This window comes from Palaemon carinicauda, chromosome 40, assembly GCF_036898095.1.
Source record: "Palaemon carinicauda isolate YSFRI2023 chromosome 40, ASM3689809v2, whole genome shotgun sequence".
In the NCBI taxonomy this organism is placed as follows: Eukaryota; Metazoa; Arthropoda; class Malacostraca; order Decapoda; family Palaemonidae; genus Palaemon; species Palaemon carinicauda.
Window position 1 is genome coordinate 36,710,179 of NC_090764.1, and position 18,785 is coordinate 36,728,963.

Sequence of the window (18,785 nt, forward strand, 5' to 3'; positions counted from 1 at the left end):
TATATATATATATATATATATACACACACACATATATAAACATAAATATATACAGTATACATATATATACACATATACGAGTATATATATATATATATATATATATATATATATATATATATATATATATATATATATATATATATATATATATATAAATATATACAGTGCATATATATATATATATATATATATATATATATATATATATATATATTTTATATATATATATATATATATATATATATATATATATATATATATATATATATATATATATATATATATATATACGCACACACCCATATATTATATATACTATATATATATATTATATATATATACATATACATATATATATATATATATATATATATATATATATATATATATATATATATATATATATATATTTGTGTGTGTGTCTGTCATTAAAATATTACATATTCATTTGTCCTTAACCAAATACAAATGGATTGAAATGTACATCGAGGTACGTACGTTCATCTGGGAATTTTTTTTTTTTTTTTTTTTTTTTTTGAAAACTACTATTTATAATCCACATGGTTCGGAGATAAATTAACACCGTAACCGCACCTTCCTTTTGAAAATGTCTTACATTGTTTATTTAAGTCGTTCTAAAAAGGGTGGGGGGGGGGGTTCTAAATAAAGAACTATGGTTAATCTTATTCCTACTTTATCTACGGAGTCGTATATAAGCTTCCTATTAAAATAATCCACAGCACCAGCAGCATCAAAAACCTATGCAGAAAGCTCATTAACTACGGATCGATACAAACACACACTGCCATCTATCTTTATCTTGCATAAGCTCTGAATTCCTAGACATTGACAGATTTTTTTTTTTTTTTTTTTTGTTCAAGTATCTGAATCATTCATACACCCAACACTTCGCAGAACGTTCTCTCCTTCCCAACACCTCTAAGGTATGCGCTCTTTCCACCATCCTAATAAATGACATCCTTTTAATATGGCCAACATGTCTCAAAAGACTTCGATTCATCCTTTCACCTGAGATGACCTTTCTACAATTCCAGGGTATCTCAATACTCCGCACACTTGTCCTCCTCAACTACATATACTAAAAAAAAAAAAAATTAATCTTAACAGTTGCAAACCTTTTTTTTTAAATTGTTTGCGATTACCATTCATACTTTATTCACAAAATGGCCAGATGGTTAAACATTCCTTGATTTATTCCAATCTTGACATCCGGTAATACTCCAAATCTCTTTCAAACCTAATACGCATCATTAGTTATTTCCTTTGATTCTATATTTCTGTGACTCAACCCTCTCCATTTACCTTCAACCATTATACCTGCACACAAATTTGTATATAAATCGACGACTACCATTATTTTACCATCCATATTAACATGAATTCTTCTATCTTTCTTACCTACATGTACACTCATAACCTTTATAATTCTATATATAGGCTAAAATTTTTCCTCATGAAAATAGTTTTACAATAACACCTCACGGCTTTCGTCTTCCCCTTCACTGCAACAAAAAAAAAAAAAAAAAAAAAAAAAAAAAAAAAAAAAAAAAAAAAAGTTACCAAGAACCGAGGGCCGATTTTTCAGACATATGACTAGTTTAAAACCTGATTGGCACGCGCACAGTTAATACCGTATACAGTATATTATTCATGGAAAAATATCTTGACTAATATGAAACATTTAAAGTATCATAATTTGAAACTTGCAGATAGTATTTTAAGGGATTCTCTTGTTCATACAGTACTTGCCACGAATGCCTACACGAGGGAAATGTTTGTTCGCATACTGATACAATACTCGGATCTATTTGCTTATCAACATTTCAATAATCACTTAACTTCTGATAGAACAGCTAACCATCTTCCATTTATTTCAATTATTTGCTTTCTTTTCCTTCAATATCTCTCTTGAATACTTTATGCATCCGACTGTATATGTATTTATAATTCATGCTTCTATCGAGCAATTATTCATAGAGTAATCGCCATTTGGTCATCACACAGTTTATTGTTTTCATACAAATTCCTATCTCCTGAACACATGTATCCAATGTCTTTACAAAATACAGTCACATTTCAAACATATTTCCACAAAACACTCTTTGTTTTTATTTGCATCATAAACTCCACACCTAAGATCATCTCTTTCTCTGATGCCTACATTTGCACTTAGATCACTTAACATATATGCCTTTTCATGTTTGCTAAATACAGCCATGCAAGCACTTGCTTTCCCAAAAAGATTATTTATTCTTCTTTAACACCCCTTGGTCCGTATGTACTATAGATTTCCGTTTTTTCTCCAGCTATACTTAACCTCACCCATACAATCCTTCAACTAACGAAATTCTAACTTTTACCTAACCCCACTGTCATTCTGACAATCTAAGTGCTAACCTTACCCTAGCTCAGCACTTTTCAGTTAAGCGAAGAAATGATCATTTTTCATCTTTCGCATTCCCATGACACTGCACTTTCACCCTTGTCTTACTAAGTGCTGGAGCAAGCAACTTTCTTACCTTGGAAAAATCAACTATTTTGCAATTTTCCTCTGTATTGTTTGTAAATACATGTATACTTAAAACTTTAATATTTAACATATTTTTTCTAAAAAAAAAAAGAAAAAAAAAAGAAATATGCAATATCATTACAACTCAAGAAATTTGAAATCATAATTACCAATAACTCAAGATGAGAAGCCTCACTAGTCATTTAGGTATTTCTTCTGCCAAAATACACATAAACCTTAAAAGCTCCTACAACTAAAGGTAACTAACTGTATCTGTATTCCTATTATATACAGAATGTGTGTGGTAAATTGAAGTTAATGCTAAATATATATATATATATATATATATATATATATATATATATATATATATATATATATATCTATAATTTTACAATAAAATGCACGTTTTACATTCTTACCTCAAGGTATCGCTCGTTGAACTAACAGAGATTGTAAAATAGACATCAAGTCATTACTCCTATAAGCATAGTAATCCAAGCGGTAGACATATCACAGAACCAAGTGATCACTTACCTATAAAAAGAATGTTGAAACATATATATCAATACATATTAAAAATGATGAGTAACATCAAATTCTATTATCATCTTTCAAAATGTTTAGAAATATATAAATTAAGTCATTGCTTGTACATCGCATTTTATTTTTATTTATACTTAGAGAATCTATATAATAAATATTTTTAATATCCACAATCCAAATGCGATTATTAGGCAAGGCCATCGGCTATTGGGATTGCATATGATTTAAAAGTCTAAGTTCAATTACAGTTTACAACTGTAAATAATGCCTGCAATCTCTCAACCTTTCAGTCAAGTGAATTTCAGAATCATATTATTTGTACAATTGCATAACCCTTTGATGTCCAAGTATTTATTATTATCATTATTATTATTATAACTAACCAAGCTACAACCATAGTTGAAAAAGCAAGATGCTACAGGCCCAAGGGCTCCAACAGGTTAAATAGCCCAGTGAGGAAAGGAAATAAGGAAATAAATAAATGACGAGAATAAATTAACAATAAATCACTCTAAAAACAGTAACAATGTCATATATAAACTATTAACAACGTCAAAAACAGATATGTCATATATAAACTATAAAAAGACATGTCAGCCTGGTCAACATAAAAACATATTACACTGAAAAGTAAAATGGAAGAAAATGTATTACTATTTATTTTCTAAAACATGAAAAATTAATTATACGAAATCTCTCTCTCACTGCGAAGGTCTAGCCCTTAAAAACATATCTAAAATCAAGAGTTTAAAAGTGGGATTAAGTTTTGATTGAAAACCCTGAACCTTATCTTATCATTTGCTGGAGTATAAACACCAGAAAAGTACTCCGACTAGAAACAACTGATAACTCATACACTTATCTCATATATTCAACTATACCGATTCAATACTCAACCCTGTGAAATTCCGATGATATTTAGATTTCAATGATAACAAACCGAATTTTTTGATAATTCAACAAGTTATTTTGACAACAAATTTTTGTTTTTATTCATATTTTGAAATAAAAAAAAAAAAAAATAAAGATACTCAGCTTTAAAATCACACTGCTGCAAGATTTACATAATATAAAAGTCTAATTTACAGAGAGTGATACAAGAAAGATATTGCTAACGATAAGCAATCGGTAAGATTGCCGTTGAAAATTCTTTCTATTTCCCAAAATCTCGAGGCGTTAATATGAAAATTGAAAAGTAAAGTGGTGTAATTAGGAAGAAGATATCGCTTAATTTAAAAGCTTAAACTAGGAGATTACCATGAAAATCAATCAGTTCCTTAACCATATCCACAATTCATCTCTCATAAATGGAGTTGTGCAGAAACACTGGTCTATAATCCTTATTTTCATCAATGCCTTTCATTTTCATATGAATAACTAGGTATTGAGAACTGTCGTTCTCTTTTTACAATCGGTAGATATATATATATATATATATATATATATATATATATATATATATATATATATATATATATATATATATATATATATATATACATATTATATATATATGTATATATATATATATATATATATATATATATATATATATATATATATACATATATATATATATATATATATATATATATATATATATATATATTATAAATATGTATATATGTATGTATGTATGTATGTATATCTATCTATCTATCTACATATATGTATATATATATATATATATATATATATATATATATATATATATGTATATATATATAAATAAATATATACATACATACATACATACATACACACATATATATATATATATATATATATATATATATATATATATATATATATATATATATATATATAGATAGATAGATAGGTAGATATAGATATATATATATATATATATATATATATATATATATATATATATATATATATATATATATATCTATATATAAATATATATATACCTATATACAGTATGTTTAACAATGTCTTATCGTTACTTTGATTGATGTCTTTGTCTTACAGGCCTGTTTCTTGGAAGAAGTAGATGCTTGCCTCTCATTAGCTCCCGTTATCAAATGTAAGTAGTTTTAGTTATTTCTGTTTCTCACAATCCATTGTTATTGCAACAACCATATCACCTGGCTGACATAATGGTTATGCTATCAATATAGTCAGATAACCACAATCACAGAATAAACTAGCGGGGTCACACAGTGGGAGAGAATATGCCTTCGCCATGTCAAGTAGTTTTATTTTGCTCTTAGCTCCAGTGCGTACTTGTACTTCGATGTACTTTCTTTCAAATCTAATGGATGTGTCCTTGGGCCATATCCCACATGACCATCATGTTTCGTTGAAATTGGTTCGTTAATCTTGGCGTAATGTTGTTCACGAACAAAAAATAAACTAACAAATTATTTGCCATTTACTTAACATTGCTGTTATTTTCAAAAAACTGCTAAGCACTTCTACTTTGATGTACTTTAACCAAAAGGTTACAGATTCATCCTTGGGTTATAAGCAACATGACTTCTAAATTTGATCATAATCGGTACAGAAGTTTTTGTGTAAAGTTACTCACAAACAAATAAATAAACGACGACAGGGGTGAATATATAGCCTTCGCAAAATCTTAATAACTTTAGGTTAATCCATTATCTGATATTTTCAGTAACTTTATTTTTATGTCACCATTTTCTTTTTTGCATACTTGATGACTGCATTGCCATGAAGATGGAAGAAATTTGGCTCGATGGTATCCAGAAGCTAAGTCATTATACTAATATAAATACAATTAACATCACATCATCATTCATTTAGAGCCCCCCAACAAATTTTCACACAATTAACTTTTGCAACTTCCTTAGATATTAATTTTAAAAATGAATTTACATGAAATAAAAACTACCCATTTATCTTCTAATTTCAGATAAAAAAGTGATTCGTCCCTGCCCAAAGGATCCCAAAGATGGAGGTATGTTCCAAAACACATTCATAATCATGTTCTTGTATAAGCATGTATAGGTCATTTATGAACTCTCATCTGATATAATCGTAATTAACATCAACTTCCTGAATTCATTTCGAGTATGAAACCAGGGTAAATTTCATTATTGCTATGAGCCCTTCATTTATCAGATTCATCAATAAGTCCCCTCATTCCATTATTACTTTCGATCATAGTTTTGATAATTTATTCCAGAAACCTTTCTGCTTATCAAAGTAATTCACACCTAGGTTATTTTCTGGGACCAAAAAAGGTTTTTCATTTATACTCTCATACTTGTGGATACAGTTGTAATTATTTGTTCCTTTTTAAAGATTTGAATTTAAAACAATTGCATATTTATAAAATAAGACTTTAAAGTATTATAATGACGCAGCTTCTATCAAAGTCATTTGTTTCCCACACACAAAATAAAGAGGTGGTTTCACTTCAGGTGTAGAAACGTAAGGAATGAAATCAGAGTTATGTGGGACTAAAATTTAGAAATACCACACTAAATTCATTAGCCAGTCTCATAAAATATTCTTGCGCCGTACTCTATGACTTACTGTTGTATACATCTATTCATTTTGCCATTCATTAAACACAGAGAGTGCTTAGGGCAAAGTTTACAGCTGTCGCAATATTTATTTGTTTAAGGGTACACTTGGAGTTTACTCGTTAGGGGTGCATTTTAACTTAGAGGTTGATTTACTTAATGTTTCAACCCTATTTGTAAAGTTTTATACAAGGACATCATATTTGAAAAAGCTTGCTTGAAACATGAATCGTTTTTAGCTTCTTTCAGCGGGATAGATGCACGCTACGAAAAAAAATGCTCCCCCCCTCCCCCCCCAAAAAAAAAATAAGTATTTGTGTAAGTTAGTTTGTGCGTCTTTTTTGTTAACACTTATTTAAGTTTATGACCTCTGTAAGATGCCTTATCCCCCAATTATAATTTCTTTACAGGTTTTCATCAAGGAAAGACAACTAAAGATGAAAATATCTTAATAACTATAACCTCTCCAATAACAGCAGAAACAACAGCTATGCTTAAAGACACAACATTTGTAACCTCTCCAATAACAGCAGAAACAACAGCTATGTTTGAAGACACCACACTTGTTGCCACAACTAAGACTCCAGGAAAATCTACATTTGTAACCTCTCCAATTACAGCAGAAACAACAACTATGTTTGAAGACACCACATTTGTTGCCACAACTAAGACTCCACGAAAATCTACATTTGTAACCTCTCCAATCACAGCAGAAACAACAACTATGTTTGAAGACACCACATTTGTTGCCACAACTAAGAGTCCACGAAAATCTACATTTGTAACCTCTCCAATCACAGCAGAAACAACAGCTATGTTTGAAGACACCACATTTGTTGCCACAACGAAGACTCCACGAAAATCTACATTTGTAACCTCTCCAATCACAGCAGAAACAACAGCTATGTTTGAAGACACCACATTTGTTGCCACAACGAAGACTCCACGAAAATCTACATTTGTAACCTCTCCAATAACAGCAGAAACAACAGCTATGTTTGAAGACACCACATTTGTTGCCACAACGAAGACTCCACGAAAATCTACATTTGTAACCTCTCCAATAACAGCAGAAACAACAACTATGTTTGAAGACACCACATTTGTTCCCACAACTAAGACTCCACGAAAATCTACATTTGTAACCTCTCCAATCACAGCAGAAACAACAACTATGTTTGAAGACACCACATTTGTTGCCACAACTAAGACTCCACGAAAATCTACATTTGTAACCTCTCCAATAACAGCAGAAACAACAGCTATGTTTGAAGACACCACATTTGTTGCCACAACGAAGACTCCACGAAAATCTACATTTGTAACCTCTCCAATAACAGCAGAAACAACAACTATGTTTGAAGACACCACATTTGTTCCCACAACTAAGACTCCACGAAAATCTACATTTGTAACCTCTCCAATAACAGCAGAAACAACAACTATGTTTGAAGACACCACATTTGTTCCCACAACTAAGACTCCACGAAAATCTACATTTGTAACCTCTCCAATAACAGCAGAAACAACAGCTATGTTTGAAGACACCACATTTGTTCCCACAACGAAGACTCCACGAAAATCTACATTTGTAACCTCTCCAATAACAGCAGAAACAACAGCTATGTTTAAAGACACCACAATTGTTCCCACAACGAAGACTCCAGGAAAATCTACATTTGTAACCTCTCCAATAACAGCAGAAACAACAACTATGTTTAAAGACACCACATTTGTTGCCACAACTAAGACTCCACGAAAATCTACAACTATTTTTGGCACACCAAACACGCAAAGTATAACAGACATTATGCAAAGCAGAACATATACTACAGATAACACGTCAATAACTAATCTGGGAACCACAACTGTGAGCACAAACACAACAACAGACTCTTCAATCAAAACAACTCCTACCCCTATTACCAATCCATTTTTCACCACAACTGCCCCCATACCAAGTATAACTACATACACTTCCACTACAAATATCTTCACACCAAGCACCACTGTAACTGTGAACCCAAGAGAAACTAAAATCACAGGCAAAACCCAATCAACTTTAACTTCAAGTACACCAACAGCCAATACCAATCAGAACAAAATCACCACTGAAGATTCAATTCAAAGCACAAAATCATTAGAAACCACTACCAGTAAATCTGAGACTAATATTAATCAAATTAAGGAAATAACCACTACCACCCCAAATATGACATTAACCACTGTTAAAATAAATGTGACTACAGTATCTAACACAACAAGTTTCAGTACATCTACAACCCACCCAGCTATAGGCTCAATTACAACTATCCCAAGCATGGCCATAATCTCCAACACTTCTAATGTTAATACCAACACTACAAATACTAAAAAAATCATTCTAACTAATATTTCATTTATGAAAACTACTCCTCTTACTTCAAGCACATTCGTAACTACTACCATTCCCGGTACCATCACCAATAATATCACTAGAAGCATGCACACAACCATGGTCACACCAAGAACCACTGCAACTATAAACCCAAGAGACACTACAACCGCAGGCAAGGCCCCATCAGCTTTAACGTCAAGTACACAAACAGCCAAAACCAATAAATACAAAATAACCACCAATAAGGATACAATTCAAAGCACAAAATCAATAGATACCACTACCAGTAAAACTGAGACAAATATTGATCAAAGTACGAAAATAACCACTACCTCTCCAAATCTGACACTAGCCACTGTTAAAATTAATATGACTACAGTATCTAACATCCAAAGCTTCAGTAAAAATACAACCCACTCAGCTACAAACACAATTACAACCATCCCAAGCATTGCCATAATCACTAACACTTCTAGTATTATTACCAACACTACAAATACTAAAATAATCATTCCAACTAACATTTCAACTATGAACACAACTACTCTTACTTCAGGCACATTCCTATCTACTACCATTCCAAGTATGATTCCCAATAACACCACTAAAGGCATGCACACAACTGATAATTTAACAAGTAAGACTGCAAACATTTCTCTTCAGGGACAAACTCAATCCGCTAGCATAGCAAGTATAACCTCAAACTCAACCAATCAAATTATGATTGCAACCACTTTAACACCAAGTACATCCACATCTCCACTGAACACTATCACACAAAGTTTAAACTCAACTACTACCACACCCGCAACTAACATTGCTCAAAATATGTCTGCCTCTACTTCCGATCTAAATTTCCCAATACTGGATTTGATCTCAAGCAATATTACAAATATGACCATTTCTACATCTGAATCACATATACCTACAACTATAAGCATTCCAAAAGAAGCCACATCCAATTCTAACATAATTACATTCACAACCACCACCATTCCGAGTAAAATAACGAGCAAATCCACACTAATGGCAACCACGAACAATAATATTACTAGTAAGATCATGAATAATATCATGCAAGATATGAACACAACCATTGCCATTGAAAACGAAACTGCAACCACTTCAATTCCCAGAACAATAACCCTCAATGTTACACCAAGTGTGACCTCAAGCCCAGACAATCAAAGTGAGATTTCAACAACTTCTATGCCAAGTACATATACAAATCTCACACCTGTAATTAAAAAATTTAACTCTACCTCCGAGAATTTGAGGACGCCTACCATGGCAACCACAAGCAAATTCAAACAGAGTACAAAAACCACCACTTCTAATCCCAGTAAAATTAAAATTCCAATCATATCAAATGTAACACCAACGAATACAACTTCTAATATCACTTTAATTGCTAGTTCATCGTTTATGACAACACCTACTACTATGTCAAGTTTGGAAAAATACACTTCGAACTTCATCACCTCCCCAAATCACACTTCTCCAAGTACAAATGAAACCACTTCCACATTCAATGCAACCTCCGACACTACCACTTCAAGTACAGGACTGATCAACATTATACTAGGCATAAGCAACATTAGTACTATTGCAAGCAAACGAACAACCGTCTCCTTTCCCAATACATTATCATCTAATATCACAGTATATATGAGATCAAGCCAAAGCAATCAAAGTATGACACCAACCACTTTTACGCAGAGTCCGCATGCAGTTCCCATGACAGTAAATATGACACTGAACACGACCAACACTGCTTTGAATAAACCTATCAATATGATAAAAATCAATGTCACTCAACAAATGATGACAACCACTCAGGGTTCAAGTAAAACGAAAATTCCCAAAATACCAAATACGACCACAAACTCTAACATCTCTAGTAGCAGCAGAACTGCTAGTCCATCAAGGATGACAAAAACTATTACATACACTTCCAAAATCCCTAAACTTCCAACCACTACTGCTCCAAGTACAACTAAAACCAAATACACAAAAACTGCAATAAATGCAACAACAAACACTTACCCATCACATCTGTTCACAAACAATATTGTAGAATATATGAACACAACTAATGATACTCAAAATAACATTACAAATACTTTTATTTTTAGTACACAATCATCAGATAGCATTCAAACCATGATTTCAAACCCGGTCAATCAAAGTATGATTACATTCATCTCTACATCAACAAACATCACAAATCCCATAACAGGAGGTATGACACTGAACAATGCCACCAAAATTAGCAGCACAACTCCTAGCCCATTCACAACAAATTTCTCTCAGGGTATAACTATAATCCCTTTCAATCCAAATAATTTGACAAATACCTTACTGAACATGACACCAAACATTACAAACTATAATATCACTACAACTGCTACCACATCAAAAACACCTACCAGTGCATTCCCGACCACTGACACTATAAGTGCAACCATAGATACATCCACTTCCAAATTGAATGCTACTATAGACAATTACACTTCAAGTACACCCATGACTAATACTGTAAAAAGCATGGGCATAACCAAGGCCATTACAAGTTTAATTGACGCCACTTCCTTTTTCAATACAACCTCTTCCAATATGACAGCAAATATGAATTTAAAACAAAGCAATCAAAGTACAGCACCAACCACTATTACACTAAATACAGACTCATTTAATTTGACATTAAATACTACAATCCCTAGTATCAGCACAACTATAAGAGCAAATAAAGCAAATGCCATTCAGAGTATGACTACAACCACTAACAATCCAAGTAAAATCAAAATCCCCATTAGTCCAATTATGGCCTCTAACATAACCACTTCAAATATCAACACAACCACGACTACATCATGTACGAGTACAACCACCTCTATGCTTAGCACATCATCATCCAACAACATTCTACATAGGGTTCCAAACCAAACCAATCAAAGTTTGACACTAACCACATCTACAGACAGAAATAACACAATTTCCTTTGTATCAAATATGATCCTGAACAACACCATACCTTTTAGGAACACACGTACAACCGTTTTACCAACAAATACCACCCAGAGTATGGCTGTATCAAACTCAAAAACAAGTAAAATGACAAATATCATAGTACCAACCATAACTCCAAATATTACCACCCAAAATATGTCTAAAATATCTGTGGACCCTACTATTACCCTCAAAAGCACAACCAAATTCTCTTTTAACATCACAAGATTCCAAAAGACGACCATTCCAAATATAACTACCACATCTACACACTATGCAACCACAGAACCTAACCTATCAAATATAATCACACCCAATGTCACTAGAAGTGTAACTATGCACACTTCCAGACTCAATACATCATCCTCCAATGTCACGTCAAACATGAGCTCAAGCAAAACCAATCAAAGTATCATACTGACCACTTCAGCACAAAATGCACCCACAACTCCACCAATAAATATGACCCTGAATAATACCACCCCTATTTCGAGGAAACCTACCAGAGTTAACAAAACCAACGCCACTCACAGTATGCCTACAACCACTTTAAATCCAAGTAAAATTAAGAGACCCATTTTACCAAATATGACCACAGACACTTCAACCCATAATGTCACCACTGCTACTTATCCAATTACAGCTACTAGATTCCCAACCACTAACACTCCAAGTTCAATTAGTGATACAACTACTACCCCAATGAATGCTACCATAGATACTTACACATCAACTCCAGTCTTGACTAATATCATACAAAGCATAAATGCCACTAATCCCCTTGAAAGTGCGACTACAACTACTTCCATTCTCAATACATTATCACCAAAAATTTCAACAAATACGAAATCAAAACAAAGAAATCAAAGCACAGCATCAACACATGCTACTATGTCAGGTACAGGTGACACTACTTTTTCAACCACTAATGCTCCAAATAATGCTAAAACCAGTCCTGCATTGAATGCAAGTATGGGCATGACTAATATCATAAAAGGCATGAAAACAACCAATTCCATTGAACTTATAACTACAGCCACTTCCAGCCTCAATACATTATTCTCCTCCAATATCACACCAATTATGAACTCAAACCAAACTAAAAAAAGAATGACATCAATTATTGCTACACCAAGTACACACAAAAATTTTATACCAGTAAGTATGCCACAGAACATTACCACCTCTAGTTTGAGCATAGGTATCAGCGCAACCAAACCCCATGCCACTCAGAGTATGACTATAACAACTTCAAATATCAAAACTGACGTGAACATACCTAATGTCACTAGAAGTGTAACTATGCCCACTTCCAGACTCAATACATCATCCTCCAATGTCACACCAAGCATGAGCTCAAGCAAAAATAATCAAACTATCATAATGACCACTTCAGCACAAAATACACCCACAGCTCCACCAATAAATATGACCCTGAACAATACCACCCCTATTTTGATTAAACCTACCAGAGTTAACAAGACCAACGCCACTCACAGTATGCCTACAACCACTTCAAATCCAAGTAAAATTAAGAGACCCTTTTTACCAAATATGACCACAGACACTTCAACCTACAATGTCTCCACTGCTACTTTTCCAAGTACAGCTACTAGATTCCCAACCACTAACACTCCAAGTTCAATTAGTGATACAACTACTACCCCAATGAATGTTACCATAGAGACTTACACATCAACTCCAGTCTTGACTAATATCATACAAAGCATAAATGCCACTAATCCCCTTGAAAGTGCGACTACAACTACTTCCATTCTCAATACATTATCACCAAAAATTTCAACAAATACGAAATCAAAACAAAGAAATCAAAGCACAGCATCAACACATGCTACTATATCAGGTACAGGTAACACTACTTTTTCAACCACTAATGCTCCAAATAAAGTTAAAACCATTTCTGCATTGAATGCAAGTATGGGCATCACCAATATCATAAAAGGCATGAAGACAACCAATTCCATTGAAATTAAAACTACAACCACTTCCAGCCTCAATACATTGTTCTCCTCCAATATCACACCAATTATGAACTCAAACCAAACTGAAGAAAGAATGCCATCAATTATTGCTACACCTAGTACACACACAAAATTTATACCAGCAAGTATGCCACAGAACATTACCGCCTCTAGTTTGAGCATAGGTATCAGCACAACCAAACCCCATGCCACTCAGAGTATGACTATAACAACTTCAAATATCAAAACTGACATGAACATACCTAATGTCACTATAAGTGTATCTAGGTCTACTTCCAGACCCAATACATCATCATCCAATGTCACACCAAGCATGAGCTCAAGCAAAAGCAATCAAAGTATCACACTGACCACTTCAGCACAAAATCCACCAACAAATATGACCCTGAACAATACCACCCCTATTTTGAGGAAATCTACCAGAGTTAACAAAACCAACGCCACTCACAGTATGCCTACAACCACTTCAAATCCAAGTAAAATTAAGAGACCCATTTTACCAAATATGACCACAGACACTTCAACCCATAATGTCTCTACTGCTACTTATCCAATTACAGCTACTAGATTCCCAACCACTAACACTCCAATTTCAATTAGTGATGCAACTACTAATATAATGAATGCTACCATAGATACTTACACATCAAATACAGTCTTGACTAACATCATACAAAGCATAAATAAAACCAGTCCCATTGAAAGTGCAACTTCAACTACTTCCATTCTCAATACATTATCACCAAAAATTTCAACAAATATGGCATCAAGACAAAGCAATCAAAGCACAGCATCAACACATGCTACTATATCAGGTACAGGTGACACTACTTTTTCAACCACTAATGTTCCAAATAAAGTTACAACTGGTTCTTCACTGAATGCAAGTATGGGCATGACCAATATCATAAAAGGCATGAAGACAACCAATTCCATTGAAATTAAAACTACAACCACTTCCAGCCTCAATACATTATTCTCCTCCAATATCACACCAATTAGGAACTCAAACCAAACTGAAGAAAGAATGACATCAATTATTGCTACACCAAGTACACACACAATTTTTATACCAGTAAGTATGCCACAGAACATTACCACCTATAGTTTGACCACAGGTATCAGCACAACCAAACCCCATACCACTCAGAGTATGACTATAACAACTTCAAATATCAAAACTGGTGTGAACATAACTAATGTCACTATAAGTGCATCTAAGTCTACTTCCAGACTCAATACATCATCATCCAATGTCACACCAAGCATGAGCTCAAGCAAAAGCAATCAAAGTATCACACTGACCACTTCAGCACAAAATCCACCCACAACTCCACCAATAAATATGACCCTGAATAATACCACCCCTATTTTGAGGAAACCTACCAGAGTTAACAAAACCAACGCCACTCACAGTATGCCTACAACCACTTCAAATCCAAGTAAAATTAAGAGACCCATTTTACCATATACGACCACAAACACTTCAACCCATAATGTCTCCACTGCTACTTATGCAATTACAGCTACTAGATTCCCAACCAATAACACTCCAAGTTCAATTAGTGATACAACTGCCACCCCAATGAATGCTACCATAGATACTTACACATCAAGTGCAGTCTTGACTAATATCATACAAAGCATGAATGCCACTAATCCCCTTGAAAGTGCGACTACAACTACTTCCATTTTCAATACAGTATCACCAAAAATTTCAACAAATACGAAATCAAAACAAAGAAATCAAAGCACAGCATCAACACATGCTACTATATCAGGTACAGGTGACACTACTTTTTCAACCACTAATACTCCAAATAAAGCTAAAACCAGTCCTGCATTGAATCCAAGTATGGGCAGGACCAATATCATAAAAGGCATGAAAACAACCAATTCCATTGAACTTATAACTACAGCCACTTCAGGCCTCAATACATTATCCTCCCCTAATATCACACCAAATTTGAACTCAAACCAAACTGCAGAACAAATGACATTAACTACTGCTACACCAAGTACACACACAATTGTTATACCAGTAAGTATGCCACAGAACATTACCACCTATAGTTTGAGCACAGGTATCAGCACAACCAAACCCCATGCCACTCAGAGTATGACTATAACCGCTTCTAATCCAAGTAAAATGACACGTCTCATAATATCCTATATGACCCCAAATGCTAACAACCCAAATACCATCACTTATGATTCTACATCAGGTGTGACAGCAACTATTCCAACCCCAAGTACAAACACAAACAATTCTAATATCTCCACATTCCTAACAACTGTCACTCCAAGTTTAACTAAAATCACTCCCACATCCAATTCAATAAAAGATATTAACCCTTCAAGTATGATCATGACTAATTCTATACCCAGTGATAACACAACTGATATCATAGCAAGTGATATTACAGATACTTTAATTCTCAATATGTCACAACCTACAACTGCACCCAATATGATTAGGAATACTACTAACCAAATTATAGAAACAACAACCTCCTTAAAGAGTAATGCATCATACAGCATTATCACAGCTTCTACTCCTCCAGGATCAAATACAAAACTGTTTACTCAAAATACACCAAAAATCCTTCTAACTGCGAATTTAACAGCAAGCACTACCTCTCCATTTTTTACCGTATCTAACCTAGGTACGTCCATGCTCATTGTCCCCAGTTTGACCACAAACATTAGCAACCAAAGTAGTACCATATCATCTTCCAATGAAGAAACGAGCAAATTACACAATACTACCACAACTACTAAGTCCCCAAGAACTAGAATCACCATTGCTCCAAGCATTATGACAAGTCCAACCTTTGACAAAAATAATAATATTCCAAGTATAATCTCAACAAATGGCACAACAAATACCCCTTTTCTAAGAATATCTCCAACTGACTTGAGTCAATACTCAAAAACCACGATTCCAAGTATAGTCCAAATGACTGACAATTCTAGTATTTTGACAACTGTAATAACACCAGAAACAAACTCAACCACTACTACTCAAAGAACGACAATAACTACATCCTCTCCAAACTTAGTCACAAACACTACTTCTGTATATAAGACTACGACCATCTCAACTCCAAGTACAACTGCTGCGTCAATACTGGGTGCAAGAAGCACTCCCAGTCCAAGGATAGATAGAACCACTTCCATGTCAACTACAAGAGCAACCACTTCAACAAGTACATCAGAAACAACCACATCAACAAGTACAATACATACAACCACAAAACCAATAGGTCAGTTACCTTATAATTCAATATATTTATATTAGGGGAAAATTTGTTTTAATTTTTTGTTTGTTTGTATGCTTGTTGGGAAAATCATACAAAATTATATTTTTCAATTTTTAACAAAGGTGGATCCTGTCCCCGCCAAGCAATTAAATTTAGGCAGAGTTCAAGATCTGAATAAGGGACCAACGGAGGATGAAGAGATGTTCAGCTTTAATGGAGGTTTGCCGTCTCACATTGGCTCCCAGTTTCACTGATATTATCCCTATAGCACTATACCATGCAGATATACACAGTCATTTAAAAGCAGTACGAAACCAATTTAGTGCTTTTAAACTAAATATGTAAATTGTGATTGATGACCACAATGCTAAAGTTGGAGTAATCAAGGTATAGAGAATGTGATGGGTGTTAAGTGGCTTGGCGATGTTGCAAATGAAAACGAGTATATTTTAAAGTTGGAAGGAGTAATCAAGTTATAGAGAAGTGGCTTGGCGATGTTGCAAATGAAAACGAGTATATTTTAAAGTTGGAAGGAGTAATCAAGTTATAGAGAAGTGGCTTGGCGATGTTGCAAATGAAAACGAGTATATTTTAAAGTTGGAAGGAGTAATCAATGTATAGAGAATGTGAGGGATGTTAATTGGCTTGGCGATGTTGCAAATGAAAAGGAGTACATTTTAAAGTTGGAAGGAGTAATCAATGTATAGAGAATGTGATGGATGTTAACTGGCTTGGCGATGTTACAAATGAAAAGTAGTAAATTTCATAAGTTTTTGTTCAAGAAACAATTTTATTATTAGATGTACTATTTTCCACCACAAGGGCATCCACAAATATACATGGACTTCACTATGTGGCAATTACAAGGAAAAAAAATGACATAGCATTAATAAAGAGAGAAGGAGGACTTTTGAGAAATGTAAGAAGCTATAGAAGTACCACACTGAAATTAAAACGGAAAGATTCTAACATTAATGTAAATAGGATACCTAGGTTTGATACAACTAAACTTCTAGAAGATGAGCAAAGAAAAACCTTTGCAATTGAATGTAAGAATCGATTTGAAGTCTTCCGAGACTTTAAGAGATGAAGAGCAGACAATTAACGAAGAACGGTGTGATATTAAAAACCTATATCAGGCTGTGAAGTTTTGGGACATGCAGTTACAAGGAGAAAGCAATGGATATCAAATGATACTTGTGATACTATGAAAAGGAGAAAAAGACAGAAATTAATTGGTGAAAGTTTTCAAGGAAATAATGAAAATTACAAGGTAGGGCATGCTAAGTATTCCAGTATTGATAGTGAAGTAAATTGAAAGCCAGGAATGACTGGAGAGAACATTTAGATGGGAAAGCAGATGAAGCTGACCAAATTATGAATTCAGGGAGTGGCTACGTGTAAGAATTGCTCATAGAATTATTAATGAAATTTCTATGGAGGAAAAAGAAGCATATACCCATCAAAAATAGAGAAAATGAAGAAAACGTTGGATGGAACACTTTGGTGAGGTCAGGAATAGATAAGAAAGGAATA

General features: G+C 33.5%; 1 protein-coding gene across 1 annotated transcript in view; it reads left to right on the forward strand.

Annotated features, from left to right (window-relative positions):
• Window positions 1–18,785, forward strand: part of LOC137631627 (uncharacterized) — a 31,437-nt gene that overhangs the window by 1,675 nt on the left and 10,977 nt on the right. The window contains exons 2-4 of the mRNA XM_068363490.1: window positions 5,075–5,129; window positions 5,982–6,026; window positions 7,008–17,252. Of these exons, the coding sequence (XP_068219591.1) occupies window positions 5,075–5,129; window positions 5,982–6,026; window positions 7,008–17,252 (10,345 nt within the window). The remainder of the gene's footprint in view (window positions 1–5,074; window positions 5,130–5,981; window positions 6,027–7,007; window positions 17,253–18,785) is intronic.